The sequence below is a fragment of the Nycticebus coucang genome, chromosome 10, assembly GCF_027406575.1.
Source record: "Nycticebus coucang isolate mNycCou1 chromosome 10, mNycCou1.pri, whole genome shotgun sequence".
In the NCBI taxonomy this organism is placed as follows: Eukaryota; Metazoa; Chordata; class Mammalia; order Primates; family Lorisidae; genus Nycticebus; species Nycticebus coucang.
The window spans coordinates 28,587,969-28,614,445 of NC_069789.1; the positions used below are offsets into that span (position 1 = coordinate 28,587,969).

General features: G+C 37.7%; 1 protein-coding gene across 1 annotated transcript in view; it reads left to right on the plus strand.

Annotated features, from left to right (window-relative positions):
• The window catches only part of DNAH14 (dynein axonemal heavy chain 14), an 862,921-nt gene that overhangs the window by 621,803 nt on the left and 214,641 nt on the right, over positions 1-26,477 (plus strand). The window contains 5 exon segments of the mRNA XM_053607548.1: positions 1,940-2,131; positions 3,260-3,441; positions 5,901-6,009; positions 6,742-6,867; positions 23,957-24,051. Coding sequence (XP_053463523.1) covers positions 1,940-2,131; positions 3,260-3,441; positions 5,901-6,009; positions 6,742-6,867; positions 23,957-24,051 — 704 coding nt within the window.

Below are 26,477 nucleotides of genomic sequence, written 5' to 3' on the forward strand. Positions count from 1 at the left end.
GGTTGCTGTGAGCTGTGTGACTCCATGGCACTCTACCAAGGGCGAAAATGTGAGACTCTGTCTCTAAAAAAAAAAAAAAAAAATCCTGGAAGCAAGCAAATGAAAACTAAGATCCCAAGATTATTTCTTACACTGACATTCCTTCCTAGCTAATGAGGTTTATGTTTCAGCTATGTTGGTAACAAGTCCTGAAACGTAAGAAATAGGAAGTCTTTCGTCTCTTTGAATAGCCCTAGAGTTGACCCTAAGGTGATGGATACAGAAAGGTATTGGCCAGATAGAGTAGAAGCTATTCAGAATGAGCTTAGCAGCAGGGTAACTGAAAGAACTGGTTTGATGAGAGATATAGACTTACTAGACCAAATGAATGGGGCTTTCTGTGTCTGTGAAGCATGATGACTGACCAGTGGCTTAGTGAATGAACAGACATGATTACCCAAACCAAAATGTTCACTGGGGGAGGACCACAGGTCAACTTATTTCTGGTGCCAGTTTTTGTCTATCATAAGGTCATTTAAAAATTGAACCTGGCCACTTACTATCCCTCAACAGATACATAGTAATCTGTCACAAGAAGAAGTTCTAAAAAAGAAAAAAATCCAAAAATGAATCTAATTACAGAGAACAAGGTGATAAGAATTGATGCTTGGATTGAAAGAAAGATAGCACTTATCCTGATAACATGTGGCATCTGACACCTTTACATATTTAATTTATTCACTAGACTATGAATGGTAAGGAAGAACAAAGAAATTCTAACTTAGAATAGGGAGAATAGTATACTCCAGAAATTTTTTTAAAAGTAATAAACTAAGAATCCTAGTCAGAAGTAACTTTAAATATTTATTTCATTATATGTATACATTATACTATATTTCCAACAATGATTTGACATGTCTTGTAACAATAATAAATAATAAAAGCACACTTTAAGTTGTTAATGTCCAAATAGGAGTTTTGGGGATAGGGAAAGCAAAGAGAGGTACTTTTATTTTTAATTTAAATATTTCTGTATTGCATTGGCATCTAGCAGTTTTATTGGTCTTTATAAATTTTTAAAGACAAATGGGAAAAGAAAAAATATATTACCCTTTAGTTTTCTTTTAGCTTTACTATACTTATTTGGCAAATTAGGTTGCTTAATAATTAAAGACATCATCACCTTATATAGTTGGACTCTGAGTTAAAAGGACCACTGACTCACTGAGGCTGTTTTCAGTAGTGTGGGTTTATTATAAAGTGACACATGGAAATAAGAAGAAAGGAATCTGTGCCTCATGGCCAGACCTGCCAAAGACCCAGAAACAGCAGCAGAAGAATATCCAGGTCCTATGAGGAAAGGGGATACAGGCAAATTTCAAAGAAACTAGCCCTTACCCTACGGCCAGTAAAATTGTATAGTATCTAATATTGCTTAACTGTAATCTGTTTGCTGTAGTTTATTTCTACCTCCTGTGGAGCTTTACCTATAATGTCAGTCTGTTTCTTTTAACTCTAATTTATCTGACTATTTTCTCACTTTGAGTTTCTGTGGCCTTAATGCACATTTCCCCAGAAAAAAGAGTTAAATAGTCTGACCCATCACCATCTGATATAAGGTCCCACTACTGAACAGAAAGAACTCTAGCACCAGATGTCCTCATAAAAGTTGATTTATGTAAGGGATGTTCTGGGTCAAGTGCCTCCCCTACATGGTCCATGCAACTGAAGGCAAAAGGACAGAGTCATATGCACAAGGACACGGCTACTTTCCTCAGAAGGATTCTGTGGGTCTGTTAGTTTTGCTTGAAAGGGCTCTGTTTATAACAGGCAATTGATGTACAATTGATCAGTCTGTAATGTACCCATTAAGGAAAGAATTAAAATAAATTTTCAATGGAATTTTTAATAAAATATTCTTTCAAAGCAGTGGATTACATTTTACCAACTTCTATTTCAGAGAATATATAAAAATCTTCATATTTTCATAATCATGAGTCCTGAAGGACCTAATTTGCGCCAAAATTGTAGAGTATACCCTTCTTTGATTAGCTCCTGCACAATCGATTGGTATAAGAAGTGGCCAGATGAAGCTCTCCTTCTTGTAGCGAATTCATTCTTAAGAGAAAAGGTGAATTTCAGGAGAAGAGAGGTAAGTATCTAATGCAAATGAAGGTTTCAGTTTATTGATAGCATCTGATAGTATTATGCTTCTGAATAGTAATGAAAACAAAATGGACAAAATTAGGCAGCTATAAGCTAAATTATAAAATGTGTCAAGTGTTTGTCTTGACTCTTTATCCCCACATGTTTTTCTTCCCAATTCATTCTATTTCAAAGATGCCCAGATTCGGGGCATCTGCCTGGGCCTTTTTAACTGTTCTGCCCCATAATTAACAGTGGATTTCCATGAAGGAAAACAATCTCCATTGTGCATACTAGATTCTATGGAGAGGATGCTGCAGCCTTCTGTGAATTCTTTGTAAATTGTTTTGGCTTGGCTACAACAGCAAACAAATGAGAGCACAAGTCACAACCACATAATTAGCTCAGAATTTGAGCCACAAGTGAACATCTATTCTAGAGTGATTACACTGAAAATCTCATAGGCCTCAGCTGATGGAAAAGGGGTAATAGTTGTTTACCAAAGGAGTCGTAAATGTATAGAAGCCTGAAACTCAATGTGAGACTTAGAAAGGGGACTGCAACCTTACTTGTCCAAGTGTCCAAGAAAAGCAAAGGTCAAGATAGATAAAGACCACGTAAAACCAAAAAGAAAATGCAGCTGTATTAAGTGACCAGTAATTGGCTAGGCTTAGCCGACTGCAGATGGGTAACCAGGACTATATTATATCTGAATCAGAATCCTTTTCTGATCTCGGCAAAGAGAATACTCTTTCTACTCTGATTTGCTTACAAGATACTTCCTGAAGTATATGACTATTAATAACCATTTTAAGAAAAAAAAAATAAAAGAAAAGGAAGGCAACCATAATCCTTAGCCATTGATGCTTGTGCCCTAAATCCTTGTATGACTGTAGCAGAAATGAGGATAAAGTCTAGAAGAATGAGTCTGATATGCCATTAATCATTACCTCTTCCACTCTACCACCCATCCTAGCCTAACTTGTATTTTCTTGGTCCTTTTCATGCATGACCTTTCTCTACATCTTCACATCTCAGAAATGATAAAATATTTCAAATTATCCAGTGTTCAACTTGCTCTTTTATGTATATTTAGATTGCTTTCTCATAATTCTTAAAAATTATTATTCTTCAGCACTTAAAAGAAAAACTTGCCTCAACATGTGTCCAAATTCACAAAAGTATAAAAGATTTGAGCACGAAATACTTTCAAGAAACTAGAAGACATTATTATGTCACTCCCAATAATTACTTGCAATTCATGGAAACATTTGCACAAATTTTGAGCTTACGAGAAAAGGAGATGCAAAAAAAGAGGTAAGAGTTTGAGCCCAATCAGAAACATATATTTTATTTTGGTGCTTTGATTCATAAAAAGAGACACAAATGTAAAATGATGAGCCCAAATCTGCCTTTTTGGTGGAGGAAAAAGGCAGAAGGTGCAAAAGATCTTACAATAGATAAAATTGATATTTCCCCTGTGCATTCAAAGCCTGTCCATATCAATGCAAGGCTGACAGTTTCAGCCAGTATGCAAACAATAAGCCCTTGTTCGGTTCAGGTAGTTTATTACTTACATAGACAATGAGAGCAAGAGTAGCTAATAGTACCGCTCTCCATGTCCCTGTCCCGTGGGATGACAAAAAATATATAATAAAAGGGGTCAGATGATTGAAACACAGTGGAACATTATTGCTGGGGAACCCATGTCATGCAGAAGCAGTTTAATAGTCAGCAGCTGTACTTGAGGAGGTGGGGGAGAAAATGTGAGGCAGAAAGCCACATACCTAATCAGGACTCAGTGAACACTGAGAAAGTGTCTCATGACAACCTCTGGGAAAATGAAGAAATGTGGGAAATGATTTGATAGCATCTGCTCACAAGCACCTCATGTTCTTGTGTTCTGGGAAGATCAAGTGTGTTCTACCAACACTTAGAATAGTTGTAGTTAATTATTGTCTATGCAGAAACATACGACCTATGCAAAAACATGAAGCCTGCCAAAGGTCCACTATGGAACCATTCCTCTACAAGTCCATCACCCAAACCTGTCATTTTTCCAGCTAAGAATTCTTTTTAAAAATCAGACCACTTCATCAGATAACCCTAATTAATTCTACTGATAGAGGGTTGGACCAAATCAATTCCATTTGTCTTAGGGAACATTGGATGAGAACGACCATGACTATGATACCTTGGACTTGGAGGATAGGCAATAGCTAAGGCTCCCTTTCTGGAGCCAACCCACTTAAGAATTAATCCTAGTGCAACAAGAGTTATTAGCAATTGCATATACTGTACCTCAACCAGCCAGCAGGAAGTCAGGGGCAATGTAAATTTTTACTACTACTCATGCTATAGAGTCTAGACTATTTTGTGTGTGGCAGGCAAGTACAGGCATGATGTTTATATAAGTAGCAGCAGTCTCAGTAGCAACATTTTGCTAATTTGGAGTAAAGGTCTAATTTTATTATGTTGTTGTTAACAAGGTCAGGTGGGACATCACAGGTTCAACATTAGTTAAATTTGGAGCAGTTAAGATAGCCTGAATATAATGAAGCTAAAAAGAATAATGTCAGTGTTCCAAAAATTTATCTTGTTCTATTGTTTCAAGTAGAGGCTAGCTGTTTACTCCTGGGGTCAGCAGCTCCTAAGAGATTTCTGAGAGTCTACAGGTAAAGATTTTTGTTGGTCAGCAGTTAAATTGAAGGTAATGTTAATAGTCTAGGTAAATTGTCCAGGTGCTCTACAAGCAAGAGTCAAGAGAAAGTATGGACCTTCCTTTCACTCCTCACCTCCAGTGCTGCTCTCCATCCACAGCCATGTAATCATTATGACCATGACCAAATTCTGTCACAATCTTGTCACCTTTTTTTCCAGTCTTCTCATGTCTTGCCTTATACCATATGCCCAGACACATTCTCTAGGTGGCTCAATATTTTCTTCTTTAATGCCTTGTACTATTCTAGACCATCTCTTACCCCACCAATGTGTGGCTACATTGAGACTAAAAGAGGTGAAGTAATTTCTTCACCTCTTGTCATTGTCACCTAAAGCTCATTATTATCATCAATATACATAACTGCACATATCCAGCAATTACAGCTAGGTGGCCAAAAATGCCACCAAGTTATAGTCCCCCACCTTCCTCTTTGTTGCTACTCACAGATTTCAGTAGATCAGTTTCCCAGGGGTAGATGAGGGAAAAAAGTAGGAATGGTTAATAGTGTGGTTTGGGTCTCTTCAACCAATCTGGGCCTCTTTTCCACCCCAAAAATTCTGTTTAAATAGTAGGTATGAAAATAAATAAATAAATAAATAAATAGTAAGTATGGTATGCCTTTATGGGGAATTATGACAATTAAAGCCCAAACTGCCTGTCTTTATGCATGTGCTCTAGTGAGAGCTGAGACTCAGATGCTCAGTTATCTTTTTAAGTTTTTCCTTTAAGAATCCATTTTGTTTTAATAATACCTGTTCTTCATCAAGGTGATGAAATTTCTCTCTATTCCTATTTCTAAAAGAGTTTTGTCATGAATTTTAACAAATGCTTTTTTATATGGATTAATATTAATATGGAAGCAAATTTTCTTCTTCAGTCTGTTGATATGATGAATGATATTGATTGATGATTTTCTCATGTTGAACCAGTCTTGCATTCTTGAAATAAACCCCATTTGGCCATAATTTAGTATAATTCTTGTAATATATAATCAAATTATGGTTGCTAATATTTTATTATATCTTAAAACGTCTTAATATTATTTTTCCTTCAGGGACCATTTCTATGTTGGTCTATCCAAGATTCTGGAAGCAACCACACTAGTTACAGATATGCAGGAGGAGCTCTTTATTCTTGGCCCTCAAATAGGCCAAAAGACACAGGTATATTTGATTTGAAATGTCTTTTCAAGACTTGATAGTCATACAATGGTGTTTGAAAGCAAAGGTCTGATACCTGACAAGGATAAGCTAAAATTCCAGCTTTGTTACCATGAGGCTGAATAACCTTGAAGAAATTACTTCACCTCTTTTAGTCTCAATTTTCTTATCTGTAAAATGAAAAAACAACAATAACAATAAAATGTAATAGTAACATTATTACATTTTAAAAATTAAATGTGATAATGAGTATATGAGATCACTTAAGTTCAGAAGTTCATCCTAGAAAAAGTGCTACATTCTCTTTGCTGACTATCACTATGGTCACCAGATGGCCAAGGAGAGTACTTCAAAGGTGAGCATAGTGATATTTAGCAACGAGATATGTAGCACTTTTTCTAGGATGAGTTCACAAACTTAATGGTCTGACTCACAGAAGTTTATATAAAAGGATTCCCTAGTTAAATATTTGATTCTGTGGTAACTTTCAGTCTTTCATATATTCTAAAAATCTCATTCATTATTCTTTATGTGTATTTTATGAAGTGGTATTTACATCTAATGAGTCTGTTAAGTATATTTCAGGCTGAATTTGATAAATTTTAAAGTAATGAAATGAGCTACTTGATTTCTCTTTTTAAAAACAAAATGATCTCTCTTAAAATCCATTCTAAAGTGCTTGCTTCAGCAGCACACATACTAAAATCCATTCTAAGAACTATTTTTGTCCATTAGGAAACAGAAACTCTAATGGAAAAACTACAGAAAGAGTCACAAATAGCTGAGAAAGTTCAAATGCTTGTTAAACAGGATGAAGAAATTATGGCAGAAGAAATAAGAATTGTGGAAGATTATGCTCAGGTAAAATTGAAATATAGTTAGTAAAAATAATCTGGAGATTTGAAAAATTATTCCCTAACCTCTTTGGTGTTTCAGAGCTGAAATAAGTCAAACTGATTGCTCTTAAATAAATAGTGCACCAAATATATAGTGCTCTTAAATATATAATGCACCAAATATGGATACCTTTTATTTTTATCCCAGCAAATATTTATTGAGTCCCTACTACACACACTATTAAATGAAAGTAATGTACTTTAAACTCTAACAGACATGAGCAACTTGATTTCCTCCAGCTCCATAACAGTTGGAGATTTCAACACTCCTTTGTCAGTGTTTGATTGATCCTCCAATAAGAAGCTGAGCAAAGAAATTTTAGATTTAAACCTAACCATTCAACATATGGATTTAGCAGACATCTACAGAACATTTCATCCCAACAAAACTGAATATACATACTTCTCATCAGCCCATGGAACATAACTCCAAAATCGATCACATCTTAGGTCACAAGTCTAACCTCAGTAAATTTAAAGGAATAGAAATTATTCCTTGCATCTTCTCAGACCACCATGGAATAAAAGTTGAACTCAGTAACAACAGGAATCTGCATACTCATACAAAAACATGGAAGTTAAATAACCTTATGCTGAATGATAGCTGGGTCAGAGATGAGATTAAGAAGGAAATTGCCAAATTTTTGGAACAAAACGACAATGAAGACACAAATTATCAGAACCTCTGGGATACCACAAAGGCAGTCCGAAGAGGGAAATTTATAGAACTGCAAGCCTTCCTCAAGAGAATGGAAAGAGAGGAAGTTAACAACTTAATGGGACATCTTAAGCAACTGGAAAAGGAAGAACATTCCAACCCAAAACCCAGTAGAAGAAAAGAAATAACCAAAATTAGAGCAGAGTTAAATGAAATTGAAAACAAAAGAATTATACGACAAATCAATAAATCAAAAAGTTGGTTTTTTGAAAAGGTCAATAAAATAGATAAACCTTTAGCTAACCTAACCAGGAAAAGAAGAGTAAAATCTCCAATCTCATCAATCAGAAACAACGAAGATGAAATAACAACAGACTCCTCAGAAATTAAAAAAATCCTTGAAGAATGATACAAGAAACTTTATTCTCAGAAATATGAAAATCTGAAGGAAATTGACCAATACTTGGAAGCACATCACCTTCTAAGACTTAGCCAGAATCAAGTGGAAATGTTGAACAGGCCCATATCAAGTTCTGAAACAGCATCAACCACACAAAATCTCCCTAAAAGGAATAGCCCGGGACCAGATAGATGGCTTCATGTCAGAATTCTACCAAACCTTTAAAGAGGAATTAGTACTTATATTATTCAACCTGTTCCAAAATGTAGAAAAAGAAGGAAGACTACCCAATGCGTTCTATGAAGCAAACATTACCCTGATCCCCAAACCAGGAGAAGACCCAACAAAAAAAGAAAATTATAGACCAATATCACTAATGAATATAGATGCAAAAATATTCAACAAGATCCTAACAAACAGAATCCAGCAACACATCAAACAAATTATACATCATGACCAAGTCGGTTTTATCCCAGGGTCTCAAGGCTGGTTCAATATACATAAATCTTTAAGTATAATTCAGCATATAAACAAATTAAAAAACAAAGACCATATGATTCTCTCAATTGATGCAGAAAAAGCTTTTGATAATATACAGCATCCCTTCATGATCAGAACACTTAAGAAAATTGGTATTTAAGGGACATGTCTCAAACTGATAGAGGCCATCTACAGCAAACCCACAGCCAATATAGTATTGAATGGAGTTAAATTGAAATCATTTCCACTTAGATCAGGAACCAGACAAGGCTGCCCATTGTCTCCACTGCTCTTTAACATTGTAACAGAAATTTTAGCCACCACAATTAGGAAAGAAAAGGCGATCAAGGGTAACCATATAGGGTCAGAAGAGATCAAACTTTTGCTCTTCGCAGATGATATGATTGTATATCTGGAAAACACAAGGGATTCTACTATAAAACTCTTAGAAGTGATCAAGGAATACAGTAGCGTCTCAAGTTACAAAATCAACATTCATAAATCGGTAGCCTTTATATATACCAATAATAGACAAGCTGAAAAAATAGTTAAGGACTCTATTCCATTCACAGTAGTGCCAAAGAAGATGAAATATTTGGGAGTTTATCTAACAAAGGAAGTGAAAGATCTCTATAAAGATCTCTAAAAATGTTACCAAATGGAAAAACATACCATGCTCATGGCTTAGAAGAATCAACATTGTTAAAATGTCCCTACTACCCAAAACAATATACAATTTTAATGCAATCCCTATTAAAGCTCCACTGTCATACTTTAAAGATCTTGAAAAAATAATACTTCATTTTATATGGAATCAGAAAAAAACTTGAATAGCCAAGACATTACTCAGAAATAAAAACAAAGCAGGAAGAATCACGCTACCAGAACTCAGACTATACTATAAATTGATAGTGATCAAAACAGCATGGTACTGGCACAAAAACACAGTAGATGTCTGGAACAGAATAGAGAACCAAGAGATGAATCCAGCTACTTAGTATTATGTGATCTCTGACAAGCCAATTAAAAACATTCAGTGGGGAAAAGATTCCCTATTTAACAAATGGTGCTGAGTGAACTGGCTGGCAACCTGTAGAAGACTGAAACTGGACCCATACCTTTCACCATTAACTAAGATAGACTCTCACTGGACTAAAGATTTAAACTTAAGACATGAAACTATAAAAATACTAGAAGAGAGTGCAGGGAAAACCCTTGAAGAAATCGGTCTAGGCGAGTATTTTATGAGAAGGATCCCCTGTGCAATTGAAGCAGCTTCAAAAATACACTACTGGGACCTGATCAAACTAAAAAGCTTCTGCACAGCCAAGAACACAGTAAGTAAAGCAAGCAAACAGGCCTCAGAATTGGAGAAGATATTTGCAGGTTATGTCTCCAACAAAGGTTTAATAACCAGAATCCACAGAGAACTCAAACTTATAAGCAAGAAAAGAACAAGTGATCCCATTGCAGGCTGGGCAGGGGACTTGAAGAGAAACTTCTCTGAAGAAGACAGGCGTGCAGCCTTCAGACATATGAAAAAAAATGATCATCATCTTTAATCATCAGAGAAATGCAAATCAAAACTACTTTGAGATACCATCTAACTCCAGTGAGACTAGCCTATATCACAAAATCCCAAGACCAGAGATGTTGGCGCAGATGTGGAGAAAAGGGAACACTTTTGCACTGCTGGTGGGAATGCAAATTAATACATTCCTTTTGGAAAGATGTTTGGAGAACACTTAGAGATCTAAAAATAGACCTGCCATTCAATCCTATGATTCCTCTACTAGGCATATACCCAGAAAACCAAAAATCACATTATAACAAAGATATTTGTACCAGAATGTTTATTGTAGCCCAATTCATAATTGATAAGTCATGGAAAAAGCCCAAGTGCCCATCAATCCACAAATGGATTAATAAATTGTGGTATATGTACACCATGGAATATTATGCAGCCTTAAAGAAAGATGGAGACATTACCTCTTTCATGTTTACATGGATGGAGCTGGAACATATTCTTCTTAGTAAAGTATCTCAAGAATGGAAGAAAAAGTATCCAATATACTCAGCCCTACTATGAAACTAATTTATGGCTTTCACATGAAAGCTATAACCCAGTTATAAACTAAGAATAGGGGGAAGACAGAAAGGGAGGGGAGGGAGCGGGGAGGTCGGCAGAGGGTAGGTGATTGGTGGGATTACACCTGCAGTGCATCTTACAAGGGTATATGTGAAACTTAGTAATTGTAGAATGTAGATGTCTTAACACAATAACTAAGAAAATGCCAGGAAGGCTATGTTAATCAGTGTGATGAAAATGTGTCAAACGGTCTATAAAACCAGTGTATGGAGAGGGGAGACAAGATGGCGGACTGAAGCCAGCTTTCAACAAAGGCTCCCATCCAGAAGGAGAGTTAAGGGACAGGAATTTAGTAAGTATCCTGGTGGACTTGAGCCTCACCAAGAGAGAAGGCTGAAGAACGCACATCAACACCGCTGAGGCAAGTTGTGATCACAAGGACGCAAACAAAAGGTACAAAATCCACCACCAAGCGGACGGGAGTCCCCCTCCCCCATGAGACCAGCTCTGTAGCCCCACAATTGAACAAGTGGGCAGAAATTAAAGCCCCTCCCACTACACTCCACGGGAGAGACCTTCTAAAAACTGGACCTACCTCCCCTACTGGGGTGCCGTGGCGTTCTCCTGCCGGACATAGGGCTGAATAAAACTTTGGGAATCCTTTGCCGGCAACCCTGAATCCCCGGCGCTCCCCTCCTGCCCACTGAGGTCTGGAGGCCTGTCCCGCAGGACTTCGGATCCTTGGGTGATTTCTCAAGGGGAGTGGACAGTCCCCGAGTTGCGACTGGTCAGCATTGACTCTGAGGCGCGCCGAGTGAGGAGAGGGCACCGGGCTGAGGGGGAGTCACGCCTCGCGGCACTTCCCTGCGGTGCAGTGCAGCAACCCTCCCCGGGCATAGGGGACCCAAGACTGAATCAGACTCTGGCCTCCCCGCTGAGAGCTGAGAACCCCTACTCTCACTCGGGGTCTGAGGGCCTATCCCCCAGGAGTTCGGCTCCTTGGGTGATTTCTCGAGGGGAGTGCACAGTGCCTGAGCTGCGTCAGGTCAGCGCTGACTCTGGGACACGTGAGCGAGGAGAGGGCACTCCGCTGAGGGGAAATCAAGCCTTGGCGGCACTTCCCTGCAGTGCAGTGCAGGAGCCCTCCCCGGGCACAAGACTGAATAAGACTCTGGCCTCCCCGCTGAGAGCTGAGAGCCCCTACTCTCACTCGGGGTCTGAGGGCCTATCCCTCCGGAGTTCGGCTCCTTGGGTGATTTCTCGAGGGGAGTGCACAGTGCCTGAGCTGCGTCAGGTCAGCGCTGACTCTGGGACACGTGAGCGAGGAGAGGGCACTCTGCTGAGGGGAAATCAAGCCTTGGCGGCACTTCCCTGCGGTGCAGTGCAGGAGCCCTCCCCGGACCGTAGTATTGCGTGAAACTGAATGAAACTCTAGCTTCCCCCCGCCCCACTCCCAATCCGGGTCTGGGGGCCCATCCCCCAAGAGTTCTGATTCTTGGGGGATCTCTTAAGGGGTGTGGACCCAGCACAAACTGCGGCCGCTCAGTGCTGACTCTGGGGCGTGGGACAGAGGAGAAAAGGGTCGCCTGAGTGCCCACACCAGAGCAGCAGTTCCCTGGAGGTAGATCAACAGCCGTTTTTTCTTTAACGGCAGAACGCTCACTTCTGGATATTCTGAGGCCACACCCCCTGTCTCCCTGGGCAACCAGAGGAGGCCACCGGTGACACGGCTCACAAACCCAGAAGCCTCCAGGGCAGGGCCGACCCAGAGAGGTGTTCAGACGCAATTCTCCAGCAGCAAAGACGTTTGAACTCAAAACAGCCCGTCTCCTGTAGGCGACGACAGGAACAGAGACAGAACCTCACAAAGTTGTCTGTTCTGTTCTGTTCTGTTAGCAGCATCCATCAGGGACGGGGCTAAGCCTGAGTGAACACCTCCTTCCCATCACCTGCATCAAACACTCAAAGATGTCAGGCCCCATCTCCTCCTGCTAGATAGCGGCAGTCTGCGGGGGCCTGGCAGACTTCCTCGCGATTCAGGCAGGTGCAAACCCCTGGAGTGTCTGTTCACTGCAGGCAACTGGGTTAGCCATCTGCAGAGATACCAGTGACTGGGTCCGACGGAGGGGCAAAGTGGGGAAGGAGACGTCAACCTTCCCAGACTGCTCTGTTTGCGGGGTGGCTCCTCCTGACTCCACGCTGCACTGGGGTGAGCTGTCTCAGAGGAGTCACCAGGCCCCTGTGATCCAGTTCCCAGAGACCTCTTGAACCCTTCCACCTGAGACAAGTGCCGATTGAGACAGTTGATTCGGACCTTTTGAACTGGGCTAATAGACTGAGGACTTTTCAGGTGGTGCCCTGGGTGTGCGATTGTAGGAAGGTTTGAGTCTCCTTTTCCAACTGGGGCCAGAGGTGGGCAGGCGGGGTGACTTAATTGCTGATTTTTCCACACAGCTGAGACTTCAAGCCAGAGTAGAAGTTGCAATAGGATCGAACAGAAACCAGCTGAAAACAAGACAGAACCACTTTGCTCCACCACACCAGACAGGGCCCCAGTTTCTCAGCCCACAACACTGTACGGGCCCTCGAAAAAACCCCAGGGGAAAAACCAAAGGGAGTAAACCATGGGGCGGAATCAGCGGAAAAACTCTGGTAACATGAATAACCAGAATAGATCAACCCCCCCAAGAAAAGATACGGCAGATGTGATTGAAGATCCCATTCATAAACAACTGGCTGAGATGACAGAAGTCGAATTCAGAATTTGGTTTGCAGACAAGATTAATAAAATGGAATTAGGAATTCGAGGAGAAATTCAAAAACTGTCTCAAGAATTTAACGAATTTAAAGACAAAACCACCAAAGACTTAGACACACTGAAACAAGAACTTACAGCCCTCAAAGATATGAAAAATACAGTAGAATCCCTCAGTAACAGAATGGAGCAAGCAGAAGAAAGGATTTCTGACATTGAAGATAAAGTCTTCGAACGCTCCCAATCTCTCAAAGAGGAAGAGAAATGGAGAGCAAAAACGGATCACTCACTCAGAGAGCTCTCAGATAATTCGAAAAAAAATAACATAAGGGTTATAGGAATTTCGGAGGCTGATGACGTGGCAGCCAAGGGCACAGAGGCCCTTCTACATGAAATTATGAAAGAAAATTTTCCAGACATGCCTAGAGAATCTGAAATTCAGATAGCAGACAGCTTCAGAACCCCAGCACGATTCAACCCCAAAAAGCCATCTCCCAGACATATCATAATTAGCTTCACTAAAGTTAACATGAAATAGAAGATTCTCAAAGCAGCCCGGCAAAAGAAAACTATAACGTACAAAGGTAAGAATATTAGAATAACTGCAGATCTCTCTGCTGAAACTTTTCAAGCAAGAAGAGGCTGGTCATCAACTTTTAATCTCCTAAAGCAAAAAAACTTTCAACCCAGGATCTTGTATCCAGCTAAACTGAGTTTCATCTATGATGGAGAAATTAAATACTTCAATGACATTCATATGTTGAAAAAATTTGCCATAAGTAAACCAGGTCTTCAGGATGTTCTCAGACCTATCCTCCACAATGACCAACCCAATCCTATACCACAAAAGTAAACTCACTCAGAAACTTCGGATCAAACTCCAACTTCCACACTGGCGAAAGGATTAAAAATGTCCACTGGACCTTTGAAAAACTCGATACCCAAAATTCCACCAGACTTATCCTTACTCTCCATCAATGTGAATGGCTTAAACTGTCCTCTAAAGAGGCATAGGTTAGCTGACTGGATACAAAAACTTAAGCCAGATATTTGTTGCATACAAGAGTCACATCTCAACTTAAAAGACAAATACAGACTCAGGATGAAAGGATGGTCATCCATATTTCAGGCAAATGGTAATCAGAAAAAAGCAGGTGTTGCAATTTTATTTGCAGATACAGTAGGCTTTAAACCATCAAAAGTAAGGAAGGACAAGAATGGTCACTTCATATTTGTTAAGGGTAATACTCAATATGACGAGATCTCAATTATTAATATCTATGCACCCAACCAGAATGCACCTCAATTTATAAGAGAAACTCTAACAGACATGAGTAACTTGATTTCCTCCAGCTCCATAATCGTTGGAGATTTCAACACTCCCTTGGCAGTGTTGGATCGATCCTCCAGAAAGAAGCTGAGCAAAGAAATCTTAGATTTAAACCTAACCATCCAGTATTTAGATTTAGCAGACATCTACAGAACATTTCATCCCAACAAAACTGAATACACATACTTCTCATCAGCCCACGGAACTTACTCCAAAATTGATCACATTTTAGGTCACAAGTCTAACCTCAGTAAATTTAAAGGAATAGAAATTATTCCATGCATCTTCTCGGACCATCATGGAATAAAACTTGAGACGAGTAACAACAGGAATCTGCATACCCATACAAAAACATGGAAGTTAAATAACCTTATGCTGAATGATAGCTGGGTCAGAGATGAGATTAAGAAAGAAATCACCAATTTTTTGGAACAAAATGACAATGAAGACACAAGCTATCAGAACCTCTGGGACACTGCAAAGGCAGTTCTAAGAGGGAAATTTATAGCACTGCAAGCCTTCCTCAAGAGAACGGAAAGAGAGGAAGTTAACAACTTAATGGGACATCTCACGCAACTGGAAAAGGAAGAACATTCCAACCCCAAACCCAGTAGAAGAAAAGAAATAACCAAAATTAGAGCAGAATTAAATGAAATTGAAAACAAAAGAATAATACAACAGATCAATAAATCAAAAAGCTGGTTTTTTGAAAAGGTCAATAAAATAGATAAACCTCTGGCCAACCTAATCAGGAAAAAAAGAGTAAAATCTCTAATATCATCAATCAGAAACAACAAAGACAAAATAACCACAGACTCATCAGAAATCCAAAAAATCCTTAATGAATATTACAAGAAACTTTATTCTCAGAAATATGAAAATCTGAAGGAAATAGACCGATACTTGGAAGCACGCCACCTTCCAAGACTTAACCAGAATCAAGTGGAAATGTTGAACAGACCCATATCAAGTTCAGAAATAGCATCAACTGTACAAAACCTCCCTAAAAAGAAAAGCCCGGGACCAGATGGTTTCACGTCAGAATTCTACCAAACCTTTAAAGAGGAATTAGTACCTATATTACTCAACCTGTTCCAAAATGTAGAAAAAGAAGGAAGACTACCCAACACGTTCTATGAAGCAAATATCACCCTGATCCCCAAACCAGGAAAAGACCCAACAAGAAAAGAAAATTATAGACCAATATCACTAATGAATATAGATGCAAAAATATTCAACAAGATCCTAACAAACAGAATCCAGCAACACATCAAACAAATTATACATCATGACCAAGTTGGTTTTATCCCAGGGTCTCAAGGCTGGTTCAATATACGTAAATCTATAAATGTAATTCAGCACATAAACAAATTAAAAAACAAAGACCATATGATTCTCTCAATTGATGCAGAAAAAGCTTTTGATAATATCCAGCATCCCTTCATGATCAGAACACTCAAGAAAATTGGTCTAGAAGGGACTTTTCTTAAACTGATAGAGGCTATCTACAGCAAACCCACAGCCAATATCATATTGAATGGAGTTAAATTGGAATCATTTCCACTCAGATCAGGAACCAGACAAGGCTGCCCATTGTCTCCATTGCTTTTCAACATTGTAATGGAAGTTTTAGCCACCGCAATTAGGGAAGAAAAGGCGATCAAGGGTATCCATATAGGGTCAGAAGAGATCAAACTCTCGCTCTTCGCAGATGATATGATTGTGTATCTGGAAAACACTAGGGACTCTACTACAAAACTCCTAGAAGTGATCAAGGAATACAGCAGCGTCTCAGGTTACAAAATCAACATTCATAAATCGGTAGCCTTTATATACACCAACAACAGTCAAATTGAAAAAGCAGTTAAGGACTCTATCCCATTCACAGTAGTGCCAAAGAAGATGAAATATTTGGGAATTTACCTAACAAAAGACGTGAAAGATCTCTATAAAGAGAACTATGAAACTCTAAGAAAAGAAATAGCTGAAAATGTTAACAAATGGAAAAACATACCATGCTCATGGCTAGGAAGAATCAACATTATCAAAATGTCCATACTACCCAAAGCAATATATACTTTCAACGCACTCCCTATTAAAGCTCCACTGTCATATTTTAAAGATCTTGAAAAAACATTACTTCGTTTTATATGGAATCAGAAAAAACCTCGAATAGCCAAGACATTACTCAGAAATAAAAACAAAACAGGAGGAATCACACTACCAGACCTCAGACTTTACTACAAATCGATAGTGATCAAAACAGCATGGTATTGGCACAAAAACAGAGAAGTAGATATCTGGAATAGAATAGAGAACCAAGAGATGAATCCAGCTACTTACCGCTATTTGATTTTTGACAAGCCAATTAAAAACATTCAGTGGGGAAAAGATTCCCTATTTAACAAATGGTGCTGGGTGAACTGGCTGGCAACCTGCAGAAGACTGAAATTGGACCCACACCTTTCACCATTAACTAAGATAGACTCTCATTGGATTAAAGATTTAAACTTAAGACATGAAACTATAAAAATACTAGAGGAGAATGCAGGGAAAACCCTTGAAGAAATTGGTCTGGGTGAGTATTTCATGAGGAGAACCCCCCGGGCAATTGAAGCAGCTTCAAAAATACACTACTGGGACTTGATCAAACTAAAAAGCTTCTGCACAGCTAAGAACACAGTAAGCAGAGCAAGCAGACAGCCCTCAGAATGGGAGAAGATATTTGCAGGGTATAACTCTGACAAAGGTTTAATAACCAGAATCCACAGAGAACTCAAACGCATCAGCAAGAAAAAAACAAGGGATCCCATCGCAGGCTGGGCAAGGGATTTGAAGAGAAACTTCTCTGAAGAAGACAGGCGCACGGCCTTCAGACATATGAAAAAATGCTCATCATCTTTAATCATCAGAGAAATGCAAATCAAAACTACTTTGAGATATCATCTAACTCCAATGAGACTAGCCTATATCACAAAATCTCAAGACCAGAGATGTTGGCGTGGATGCGGAGAAAAGGGAACACTTCTGCACTGCTGGTGGGAATGCAAATTAATACATTCCTTTTGGAGGGATATATGGAGAACACTCAGAGATCTAAAAATAGATCTGCCATTCAATCCTGTAATTCCTCTGCTGGGCATATACCCAGAAGACCAAAAATCACAACATAACAAAGATATTTGTACCAGAATGTTTATTGCAGCCCAATTCATAATTGCTAAGTCATGGAAAAAGCCGAAGTGCCCATCGATCCACGAATGGATTAATAAATTGTGGTATATGTATACCATGGAATACTATGCAGCCTTAAAGAAAGATGGAGACTTTACCTCTTTCATGTTTACATGGATGGAGCTGGAACATATTCTTCTTAGTAAAGTATCCCAAGAATGGAAGAAAAAATATCCAATGTACACAGCCCTACTATGAAACTAATTTGGGACTCTCACATGAAAGCTATAACCCAGCTACAACTTAACAATAGGGGGAAGTGGGAAAGGGGGGGGGTGGGTAGAGGGAGGGGAATCGGTGGGATCACACCTGTGGTGCATATTACAGGGGTATTTGCGAAACTTGGTAAATGTAGAATATAAATGTTTTGGCACAGTAACTGAGATAACGCCGGAAAGGCTATGTTAACCACTGGGATAAAAATGTGTCAAATGGTTTATGAAGTGAGTGTATGATGCCCCATAATCATATCATTGTATACACTTATGATTTAATAAAAAAAATTAAAAAAAAAAAAAATAAAAAATAAAGTATGTTGAAACAAATTTGCAAATAGATGCGAAACCGGTCTACCACAGGGTGGTGACAGATTGCCTTCCAGTACACTCGCCTTATTTGCATTTGGATGGACAAGAATCAGCTGCCTATTTATAAGTCTTCTACAACTTGCAGAGTTTTGAGAGATCTCAAAAACAAAGAAGGTAGAGGTAACTGACTAGACAGGACAATCCACCTTATTGTTTTTCCCTTTTCTTTTAAAAAAATTGCCATTACTCCCCAGGCAATTGAAGCAGTATCAAAAATACACTACTGGGACCTGATCAAACTAAAAAGCTTCTGCACAGCCAAGAACATAGTAAGTAAAGCAAGCAGACAGCCCTCAGAATGGGAGAAAATATTTGCAGGTTATACCTCCGATAAAGGTCTAATAACCAGAATCCATGGAGAACTCAAACATATTAGCAAGAAAAGAACACGTGATCCCATCTCAGGGTGGACAAGGGACTTGAAGAGAAACTTCTCTAAAGAAGACAGACACATGATCTACAAACACATGAAAAAAAACCTCATCATCGTTATTCATCAGAGAAATGCAAATCAAAACTACTCTGAGATATCACCTAACCCCAGTAAGAGTAGCCCACATAACAAAATCCCAAAACCAGAGATGTTGGTGTGGATGTGGAGGAAAGGGCACACTTCTACACTGCTGGTGGGAATGCACACTAATACGTTCCCTCTGGAATGATGTTTGGAGAACACTTAGAGACCTAAAAATAGACCTGCCATTCGATCCTATAATTCCTTTACTAGGTTTATACCCAGAAGACCAAAAATCACAATATAACAAAGACGTCTGTACCAGAATGTTTATTGCAGCCCAATTCATAATTGCTAAGTCATGGAAGAAGCCCAAGTGCCCATCGACCCACGAATGGACTAGCAAATTGTGGTACATGTATACCATGGAATATTATGCAGCCTTAAAGAAAGATGGAGACTTTACCTCTTTCATGTTTACATGGATGGAGCTGGAACATATTCTTCTTAGCAAAGTATCTCAGGAATGGAAGAAAAAGTATCCAATGTACTCAGCTCTACTATGAAGCTAAATTATAGCTTTCACATGAAGGCTATAACCCAACTATAGCACAAGACTATGGGGCAAGGGCCAAGGAAGGGCAAGGGAGGGGGGAAGTAAGGGTGGAGGGAGGGTAATGGATGGGTCCACACCTATGGTGCATCTTAGAACAGGTACAGGCAAAACTTACTAAATGCAGAATACAAATGCCTACATACAGTGATTAAGAAAATGCCACAAAGGCTACGTCAAACAGTTTGATGAGAATATTTCGGATTGTATATGAAACCAGCACATTGTACCCCTTGATTGCACTAATGTACACAGCTATGATTTAACAATAAAAATAAATTAATTAATTAAAAAAAAATAAAAATAAAAAAAAAAATAAATTGTGGTATATGTATACCATGGAATACTATGCAGCCTTAAAGAAAGATGGAGACTTTACCTCTTTCATGTTTACATGGATGGAGCTGGAACATATTCTTCTTAGTAAAGTATCCCAAGAATGGAAGAAAAAATACCCAATGTACACAGCCCTACTATGAAACTAATTTGGGACTCTCACATGAAAGCTATAACCCAGCTACAACTTAACAATAGGGGGAAGTGGGAAAGGGGGGGGTGGGTAGAGGGAGGGGAATCGGTGGGATCACACCTGTGGTGCATATTACAGGGGTATTTGCGAAACTTGGTAAATGTAGAATATAAATGTTTTGGCACAGGAACTGAGATAACGCCGGAAAGGCTATGTTAACCACTGGGATAAAAATGTGTCAAATAGTTTATGAAGTGAGTGTATGATGCCCCATAATCATATCATTGTATACACTTATGATTTAATAAAAAAATTAAAAAAAAAAACAGTGTATGGGGCCCCATGATCGCATTAAGGTACACAGCTATGATTTAATAATAAAAAAAAACTGATCCTTAAACATTTGGGGCTGCTTTCACACCTGTGTTGGGTGTGAGCCAGTTGCCTGCCAGCTCTTCAATAAAGGGATTCTGCTGTGAATTCGGCTTACACTAAAAAAAAAAAAAAAGAAAGAAAGTAATGTACTTCATGTTGTACAAAAATATTATTCCCATCCTTGAGAGACCTAAAATCATAGCAGGCTTTCTGGTTACAATGAATAGAAACTCACTGGGGCTGTATCAGAAGAAGAACATCTGCAAAAAAAAAAAGGCAGTTCTAGGGACTAGCTTTGTGATGTGTGTCACTTCTGTTGTTGACTAAATAATCCCTTCTTTTTAAACTAGACATTCCCTTCCATACTCTCTAATCAGAATCCCAGCAGGAGCTAGAGTAGTTTAGCAAATTACCAAATGTTTAACTCTGGTCTGATCTGTAGGCACTCCAGCTCAAAGGAAGTGGAGAGTGGAATTTTACCCATCTTCCATGTGCAAACGGTTTTTAATCACACAACTCCATCTTTTAAAAAATAGAAATATACGTGCCTTTACCCCAATATTATTTATAAATTAAATGCATGAGCTACTATCTTTGGCTAATATTCCAAAGCCCAATAAACACCTAGGACAAGATTTATTATCAATAATAGTAAATGTGAATGTATATTTCAAATAGACTTGGTGATTTCAAATTTTTTTGGCTGGATTCTTATCAAATTTGATTAGCTCACCATTACTTTTTATTGTACAACATGGTTAAAGAAAAGTTTATGTCAAGAATAAAAAGTGTCAGCCTGCTTTTTTCTTGTTCATCTATGCTTTTATTATTACCATTACCTTCAGTACCTTCAATCCAGTGTTTCTTTAAGAAATCTTCGTAAGTTACCTGTCCATGTTTTAAGAGCTAACTTATTTCAAATAAGATAACAGATTAGGTAAATTCCCTTGCTTGGACACAAGTAAACTGCAAGGCCTCCTTATGTCCTGAGCATTAAAGTAACAGGAAGGGCACATTACTGGCCCTTCCTGTGTCAATCACCTGAAGGTACTACTGTTGATCAATATATTAAATATATGAGTACAGCTTAATTTCTATCTTTAAAATTTGAGGCCAAATGGAAATGGGCACAAAGAAATTCAAAAGAGGGGCTGCCATACCACGAAGGCTGTTTTTCCCCTCTGGCTTCAGAGACAAATCCAGGTTCATTAGGGCCTAGAACTAATACAATTTGAGGCCACATTTTTAAAAAGAATGCAAAATCACTAGTACACAATCAGATATGAAAGTGAATATTTATTTAGAATAAGTAAAGAAATCACAATGAAATGCAAAATTATCATAAACATCACAAAATCTAGAAAAGTATTATTGGTTAGCCTTACACTCTCCTATAATACTTTTTTCCTACATTTTTTCACTGCATACTTTATGATCACTTTTTTGTATGAAAAATGATTTTGCAATTGTAAGAGGGACTTTACCTAACAAATGTGATGAGTGCAATGTGGTTTCTTGTACCCTCAATGAATCCCCAACAATAAAAAAAAAATGATTTTGTAATATCATTTCCTAAAAAATTGTTAGCATAGTTGATCGAAATGTGTTTTTCGTTTTTAATTGTTAAGAAGTTTCTTTCAAATCTATAACTCATTGACAATGTCATGAATGTTTTTAGGATTGTTATCAAATTTAGCATAAGCAGCAATGGCATTTCAAGATTTCTTGTATAGTGGCTAATGTCAAGTACTGTTTGAAATAATGACATTCTTTAACCAATTTTCTATCAGATCTCATTATTAAGATGTTTTCTGATATTTATGTTATTTTCTTTAATGCCAATATTTCTTGAAAATGCAATAAAAAATTAAATTTTTACAATGTGATCATGTGATTTGTTCTTTGTTAATTGGATTACCAAACCAAGAACCATTTCATTACTTATATTCTAAATTTATTTTTTACTCTTAATAAATTATCACTTTGTGGTATAATGTGAAATTTTTCACTCTAATTTGCTCCTCTATATCAGAATAATAATAATTGATTTTATGACTTAATCATTTCTATTTCATATTCCACAAATTTTATCTTAATTATTTATTTATAAATAAAATTATAAAATAAGGCACATTGCATGCATTTCTATGTAATGAATCTGAAATTTCTCACTTATTTCATCAAAACATTCCAAAATATCTTTCCAAATGCAGCAATTATTACTTAAAAACCCAGGAATTTTTCTGGCCATGATGTGTAATGCCTATAATCCCAGCTATCTGTGGGTCTATGGAGTTTAAGCCTACAGAGAACTATTATTGCACCACTGCAATCCGGCCTGGGAAGTCCTGGTCTTTGAAGAAAAAAAAAATTTAACCCAGGTATTCTGATGAATTTGATTTTACACAATTCCCAGTAAAAAAGAAGAAGAATGTCTGGAAGATTTAGAATAGCATATGCTGCTTAACAAGTATGCTCCTGAAGGAGTCCGCTTCCATTTTGAGTAGCTATCAAAGAAAATCTAAACCTGACCAGGAGTGGCTCATGCCTGTAATCCTAGCATTCTTGGAGGCCACGGCAGGAGGATTGCTTCAGCTCAGGAGTTTGAGACCAGCCTAAGCAAGAGCAAGAATCCTGGCTCTACTAAAACACAGAAAAATTAGCCAGGCATCATGGCAGGTGCCAGCTACTTGAGAGGCTGAGGCAGGAGGATCTCCTGAACTTAAGAGTTTGAGGTTTCTGTGAGCTACAATGATGCCCTGGCACTTTACCCAGGGTGACAGAAGTAAGACTTTTCTTACTAAGTAAGAAAAGAAAGAAAAGAAAGAAAGAAAGGAAGAAAGGAAGAAAGAAAAAGAAAGAGAAAGAAAAGAAAATCTAACCATCCACTTACAATTTTATTCATCTGATAAATGGAAAGATTTTTCCACAGACCAGCTTCTGGAACCAAGTATTGAAAACTTTGTTTTCTCCTTCACTATCCACATATTTCTTGTACCAGACACTACAGGAAAAGTTTATATTAATACATATATATATATATATATATATATATATATATATATATACACACACACCAGTGGAGTGGTTGTGAAAATTTTGGGGATCTAACTAAGGTGTTGAGTTGGAAAATATATATATATTATATTATATTATTATTATATTATATTATATTATTTTTATATCTATATAAATATCCCTGCCAGAATTTTGGCAGAACTCCTTCTGGAACATTGGAAGGGGTCTATGCAGATAAGAGGCTGAAGTTCAAGCTTCCTTACTTTCCCTGTAATTCTACCTTTAACTGGACCATTCCTCAAAAGGGCATTTGTTAATACTACACTGAGCCTAAAAGAAAAGGCAGAAGCCACTCCGTGTTTTTCTTCCCCTAGATAACTTCTCACCAGGTGTTGAATAATACACTACATTCAGGACTGTAAAACCCATTTCCAACAGTATAAGCAAGTATGCACATCCAAGTCATGCAAATACCTAACTTATAGGGATTGTAAAAATGTCAAATTCTATTTTGCAAGATCGACATATAAAAACTTTAAATATACAACTATATTCATTCATTCGTATTTGAGGGCTTATATTTTTACTGCAGAAAACTGCCAATGAACTAAAAGGGGTGCTTCCAGCCTTAGACAAGGCACTTGTGGCTCTCAATTCCCTGGATAAAGCTGATATTGCTGAATTAAGGTAAGGAACATAGTTAATTTCCTTTTGAGTTGGAAAAGCTCAGGCTAAAACATGTTTAATTTTTACCATCTTGGTTACTTTAAAATTTTTGTTATGTGTGGTATATACCATATCTTATCAATTTTATGATGCCATCAATTATAAGCCGTACAAGTATTTCTTATTCTCTAAGAAAAAAATGCTGCCAGTTAAACTGTGATGTGACATTTGTTATAAACTGAACCAATCCCAATTTCTGAGATGTAAAAATGTGTATCTTTATAAAATGAAGTTATTACCTGGCCTATAGTTTCGAAAATAAAACGACAATGTTTATACTGCTGCTGCTTATGCCAGATTAGCTAGAGAGCATGTGGGAACTGAAGGAATGTGGATAACACATACCTGAGACTGCAATGCTGGCTATTACCACAAGGGAATGCTAACATTGCAAAGGAAGTACTTCCCCTTGCTGTGCCTTTTTCCAAACTCAATGCTGGGGGTTGTGGGCATTAAACAGTGTAAGAAAATACAGGAAGGAATGAAATACTTTGAGGTACAAAGATATGGTCCTCTTAGTTCTAAATTGAATGTTTGTTGGCAAAATTTTTAGCTTGAGTTCTCTGTCTCAAAAAAAAAAAAACAATAGGAATCTGCATTATCTTGAAATACATTGTTTTCTACTATTTATAGAAAGTAATATTTCAATAAAAGATGTGGAAACACAGAGCAAATCTACCATGATATTTTAAACCATTATTAACTTTTGGAATAAGAATAGAAAATAGCATAATTATTTTGTTATCAAAAATAAAATATATTTCTTTTTAACCAATTTATTTTTATGGTGAAGAATAAAACACATTACAGTATTGAATTTAATCCACCTAAAGTTGAAAAACACAAATGCACAAAGACAAGAGAAGGAAGGTGAATTTTTACTTCCTTTTCCTTTTAACTTCATTCATATCCATTTATTTTTATGCACTCATTTATTTGTTCAGCAAATGTCTTGAGTGCATACTCCCCATTCCAGGCACTAAGATAATAGCAGGTAATGGTTGAGGAAGCTCTTTTTGATGAGGTAACATTGGGGCAGATCACTGAATGAAGTTTAAAAGAAAACTAGACAGGTATCTAAAGGAAGAGTGTTCTGAGCAGAGGAAATGGAAAACACAAAATTCTTTTTTTTTTTTTTCAGATTAATATGAGGGTACAAATGTTTAGGTTACATTATTTACAATTGTAAGGTCAAGTTCAAGTTGTAGTTGAGCCCTTCACCCAGAGGGCAAAGAAGAGAGAACTATGTGAACACCCTCACATAGTTCTCACCAATTGCCCTCCTTCCTCACCCTTTCTTTCTTCTCCTCTTCCCTCCCCCTTGCTAGACTATACACGTGTGTTTTTTCTTTTGTGTAGTTGTTTCTATGTTGGTTTCATATTAGTATTGGGTACATTGGATTTTTTTCCCATTCTTGAAATACTTTATTAACACAAAATTCAGATTTCAAAAACTACCAAAGACCAAGATGGCCAAAACTCAGTAAGAGGGTATGTCAGGAGGTGACATCAAAGCAGTAAGAAGGGCCAATCCTTCCCCAGCATAGCTCTCTCCAACCCCTTGTATCTCATGACTTTATTCCAAAAATTTCTATTGTCCTAGCTTTTTCTCTGGCAGATATTTCTGAGCAAGATCAGCTTAAATCCCTTTTAGCCTAATCTCTGATGAACAGTGTGTCATGGGCTGCCACACCAAGCTTCTGAGGTTGGAATCCTGGCAATGCCACCTTCTATCTGTATAACGTATCTCTGAACATCCATTTTAGGCAACAGTGAAACACATTGAGAAGACTGATCAAGTTAGAATGTTGCATAAGACAATTGCTCAGTAAAGATTACTTTCTTGCTAAGAGATTTCGTATGATCAAACAGACCCTTTCTCTTTCCCTAGAACTACCAAAGCTAAAGAAAACCAGCCTTGTTCATGAAATCTTTGCTTATACATTGTTTGTTTGCTTGCTTGCTTGCTTGTTTGCTTGTATTTATAGATTCCTGCTTGTGATATTTTTAATGTGCATAAGACTTTGCCCACTTAAAATGCCACATAAATGAGGCTACTTTATAATATCATCTTTGTTGCTAATCTTAGGACATGAAGCAGAGACATCTGGCACATGCATTCTTTTTCCTAGCTTCCATAATCAAAATGCAAATGATCTCCCTATGGTAGTTTAATCTTTTGCCACTTTGCAACATTAGCCATGAGAAAAGAAAAGATAGTAAAAAATGCATATTAGGGTAAATCAAGATGGATCCAAGATAGACTACTTCTGTGAAGTAATAGAGAACTTCAAAGCAGATTTCCAGAATAGATAGGTCTCACTTTGAATCAGATATTTGTTCCTGAAAAGTGGCACATATATTGAATTACAGTCATTTTAACCCTA